This window comes from Humulus lupulus, chromosome X (assembly GCF_963169125.1).
Source record: "Humulus lupulus chromosome X, drHumLupu1.1, whole genome shotgun sequence".
NCBI lineage: Eukaryota > Viridiplantae > Streptophyta > Magnoliopsida > Rosales > Cannabaceae > Humulus > Humulus lupulus.
The window spans coordinates 209588445-209592883 of record NC_084802.1 but is presented as its reverse complement, the minus strand read 5'-3'; the positions used below and the strand labels follow the sequence as shown (position 1 = coordinate 209592883).

The 4439-nt window shown below is 32.9% G+C and overlaps 1 protein-coding gene across 2 annotated transcripts; it reads left to right on the top strand.

Moving 5' to 3' along the window:
* Window positions 1-284: 284 nt before the first annotated feature.
* Window positions 285-2763, top strand: LOC133803595 (serine/threonine-protein kinase SRK2A). 2 transcript variants are annotated; one of them, XM_062241691.1, is made up of 9 exons: window positions 285-758; window positions 892-966; window positions 1180-1281; window positions 1378-1431; window positions 1556-1648; window positions 1747-1839; window positions 1931-2035; window positions 2125-2228; window positions 2325-2503. In XM_062241691.1, exons 1-9 carry the CDS (start codon window positions 630-632, stop codon window positions 2329-2331), a joined length of 762 nt encoding a protein of 253 aa, XP_062097675.1. In that variant the 5' UTR covers window positions 285-629; the 3' UTR covers window positions 2332-2503. The 2 variants fall into 2 exon arrangements, with proteins under 2 accessions (XP_062097675.1, XP_062097674.1); XM_062241690.1 differs by having other exon boundaries at window positions 287-758; window positions 2125-2223; window positions 2325-2763.
* Window positions 2764-4439: the final 1676 nt, after the last annotated feature.

Sequence of the window (4439 nt, the reverse complement as noted above, 5' to 3'; positions counted from 1 at the left end):
AACTAATAATTATTATCAAAAAAAAATTCCAACTTTACACTTCCTATTATAAGTAAATGTGGCTGAATTTGACCATAAGAAGAGCCAAGCCAAGAACCTTAGACTTATTTTAATATACTGTTTAAAATTCAATAGCTGCAGTAGCAGATGGGGCCAAATCGTCACATCTTCACATATATGTTACTATGTCGGGGGAGTTTCCCATGTGATACCGCCTAATATACATTAGCATGTGGCTCTAATCTTTCCCCTATATAGCCGTGTAAGAATTTATGTTCTATTCCCAAGCCGCCTGACATTATATCCCCCTTCCTTACACGGATCATCATCTCTCTCTCTCTCTCTCTAGTCAGAAGTTTCAAAGTTTGTGACTTTTTAGCAAGGCAAAGTCTTTTCTTAATTATACAATGCATAGCCCAGCCCAACCCAAACGCGACTTGGGTTCAGCTCTATGACTTCTTCAAACTTATAGATACTCTGCTTTATTATGTCCTGACTGTGAAACTACTAGTGGGGGGCAACCAGCACCAGCAGAAGAAGAGAAGAAAAGAGAGTTGTCAAGTGTGGGAAAAGGATAAGAGAATTGTGTTGTAGTCTTTTTTTGTTGTTGTTGGTCTATTGATTATCTTATGAGTACCATGGAACGTTATGAGATTGTGAAAGATATTGGGTCTGGAAATTTTGGTGTGGCAAGGCTGGTCAGGGATAAGGGGACAAGAGAGCTTTTTGCTGTTAAGTTCATTGAAAGAGGCCAGAAGGTCAACTCCTATATCTATTTCCTTGTCTGATTACTTTTTCTTTTTCTTTTTTTGGTTGGGAAAGTTTGAATTGGTTCTGTTTTTCATTCTGGGATTTGTTCGTTTGAGGATTTTGTTTCTGGGTATATTTCAGATTGATGAACACGTGCAAAGGGAGATCATGAACCACAGGTCATTAAAGCATCCTAATATTGTTAGATTCAAAGAGGTTAGTGATTAATTATGTCAACATTCTCTCACTGATATCCCTTCATGGTCATTAAAGCATTACCATGTGAGTCTATGACAAATAATTCTGGATTTTGCAATTTTTTGAATATGGTCCTACCGTTTTTTTTTTTTTTTTTTTTTTTTGAAGCCTAAAGAATCTTTAGAATGGCCTATATCTTTAAAATTGGGTTTTGTGATCAACTTGTTTTAGGTACTTCTAACTCCAACTCATCTAGCCATTGTGATGGAGTATGCTGCTGGTGGAGAGCTCTTTGAAAGAATATGCACTGCTGGTAGATTTAGTGAAGATGAGGTAATGAAGGAAATTTCTGGCTAAATTAATGTTCTTATACCAAATGAGATCTTAATGAATGTAAGCACTTAAGCATCTTTTGTTCTATTGCAACAGGCAAGATTTTTCTTTCAACAGCTAATATCAGGAGTCAGTTACTGTCATTCAATGGTAATAATTTTGTGTTCCTCTTGTTTGAACTGTCCTTTTGTAATATACATATATATCTCTAAGGAAGTGCATGGATTATCAGCTTTGTCAGTTTCTAATTATTTTAAAAAATGATTTCTGGCAGCAAATATGTCATAGAGATCTTAAACTTGAAAATACTCTTCTAGATGGCAGTGCAGCTCCCCGAGTGAAAATATGTGATTTTGGCTACTCAAAGGTAACTGAAATAATATAATAAGATAAGAGAAAGCATAGATTTTGAAGTTGATGAGACCTTTGAATTATACTAATTGATGAACTTTGTTGTGTATATAGTCATCTGTGCTGCATTCTCAGCCAAAATCTACTGTTGGCACACCAGCTTACATTGCACCTGAGGTCCTGTCTAAAAAGGAATATGATGGAAAGGTACTAACTCCATTCCTAACCTCTTATTCTTTATATATGTGTAGAGTGTTTCTTCAACCATGGCATTTAGTGGTGATGTTGAAAATTATAGATTGCAGATGTTTGGTCTTGTGGGGTAACCTTATATGTGATGTTAGTGGGTGCTTATCCTTTTGAGGATCCAGAAGACCCAAGAAACTTTACAAAAACAATTGGGGTGAGTTGAGTGATTTTCTTAAGAGCTCTTCTTCTACCAATTCTTTTTGTGAGTTTTTATAACTAAGATTTCTGGGATTATGATGACAGCGGATACTCAGTGTTCATTACTCAATTCCTGATTATGTCCGAATATCCTTGGAATGTAAACATCTTCTATCTCGAATATTTGTGGCAAACCCTGAAAAGGTAAGGTACACTAATTGGTGCAAATGCAAAATTATTTTAGTACTTGTAAACTCTATCTTTGTTAGACTTGTTAAGCTTGGTTTTTTTTTTTTTTTTTACAGAGAATAACTATCCCAGAAATTAAAAACCATCCATGGTTCTTAAGAAACTTGCCTATAGAACTTATGGAAGGAGAGAGCTATCAGAGCACTGATGTTAATAACCCATCTCAGAGCATTGAAGAAGTGGTTTCTATGATACAAGAGGCAAGCAAAGCTGTTGAGGCTCCCAAGCTTGGTGGGGATTTAATGGGAGGGAGTATGGATCTTGATGATCTGGATATTGATGCAGATATTGAAGATATAGAAACTAGTGGTGACTTTGTCTGCTCTTTATAAAATAAAAAATATATATTATTATGTAGATAAACACAACTTATTATATTGGATTTTTGCCACCATTGTCACACACATCACATATTCTTCTTTGTTGTACAATGTACACTTGGCTTTGGGGAATTGAGGGATTCCCTTTTTCTCTATGATCTTTTCTTTTTCTTTTTGCATAGTGTTTTTTGGTGATGCCCAAAGAGCTCAATTATTATTTATTTGAAAAGTGCTAAAAATAAAATAGTATTGGTTAGGTAGTTATTGGCATCCATTATGATATACGTGTACATTTATGATTTAAATCCTCTAGAACTAGTTTCCATATATTTATAATACACTTGGCTTTAGCCAAAATAATAATATTTCAAATACTTTAAGATGTTATATTTGTTCTATTATTAGAGAAAAGCTTCTTTGAAAGAAATTCTTGACACGTTGCAACGGCTCTAATTATGAAATCACATTTTTTGTAAGGTACTCCAACTCCAAAATTCAGTATAATTATGGATGATAGATTTAGATTTGATTGAATTAAATATATAATGTAGTTATAAGCTAACAAATCTATTATATGTATGTAAACAACCTCTTAAATACTCATTTATTAAGGAAAATTTGAGTTTTTATGCATTATGGGGTCTCATATAAAAAATATGCTATGTTATGTACACATAAAAATTTCATGCTACTATTTTCCTTGTTTCTAAAAATGCCCATTTTCATTGTATCTTTCATTTCTCTATAGATCTCCTTCCTCTACTTTTCGGGTTTTTTTTTCAATTTATTTAAGTTTTTCGTGATTTTTTTAGATCTAAAACGTTAAAATTTGCAGAAAACTCAATGTGCATTGATGCACTTCAATGCCTAGCTCGATGGGCCCTTAAAATCATGATTTTCATGAAGAAGAAAAAATGATTTGCCTCGATGCACCTCGATGAAACACAATGTCGTTCATTAAAAATGCAAAACTTTTCTATCGAGTGTCTATTTTAGATGATTTTTTATTTTTGAATTTGTGTATTTTTTTAGAAATCTACACGTTTGAGATGTGTAAATACACATTTGGGAAGTTTAAAGTTTGATAACACCCCAAAGTTTAAAACAATACCCTAATATTTTTGAAGTTTAACATGTTTTCAACTTTTAAACTTCCCAAATGTATAGTACATATCTCAAACACGTAGATCTCGAAAAAATACTCAAATTAAAAAAATATTAATCTCAAACAGACACCCGAGTGAAAAGTTATGCATTTCAATGAATGACATCGAGTTTCATCGATGTGCATTGAGGTGCATCGAGTTGAATCAAGTTTTTCATGAAAATCATGATTTTTAAGGATCCATCGAGTTGGGCATTGAGGTACATTGAGTTTTCTCATGAAAAACATGCTTTTAAGGCCCCTATCGAGCTAGGCATCGATGCACCTCAATGAAACTCGATGCATCTCGATGAAAATTGATGCAATTAATTGAAAGTTCGTAATTTTTTATTCGGGTGTCCGTTTGAGGTGATTTTTTTTAATTTGGGTATTTTTTTTTATATAAAATGTTTAAGTTGGGTACCCATTTAATAAAAAAGTTTAATTATTTTCTAAAGTTGATAAAATAAATTAAAATAATTAATACTTTTTAATATAAAATCATTAAAAAAACAATAAATTATACCATTAGGAAATATATATTTTTATATAAATTATTATATTATATTTTTTTTATAATATTTATATTAAAAAATAAATTACAATGTAAACAGGGCGTGTTCGTGATGGGGGTCATGTCCCCCACCCCCGCCCCATTAGGGGCGGGTCCCCATAGGGGCCCTACCCCGCATGTTAAATTGACATCC

Bases quoted from the DNA above. Each gene is read 5' to 3' on its own strand.
- LOC133803595 (XM_062241690.1), top strand. From the start codon at position 630: ATGAGTACCATGGAACGTTATGAGATTGTGAAAGATATTGGGTCTGGA. The intron at 1,840-1,930 runs GTACTAACTCCA...TGAAAATTATAG, and splicing joins AAAAGGAATATGATGGAAAG to ATTGCAGATGTTTGGTCTTG. The intron at 2,224-2,324 runs GTAAGGTACACT...TTTTTTTTACAG, and splicing joins TTGTGGCAAACCCTGAAAAG to AGAATAACTATCCCAGAAAT.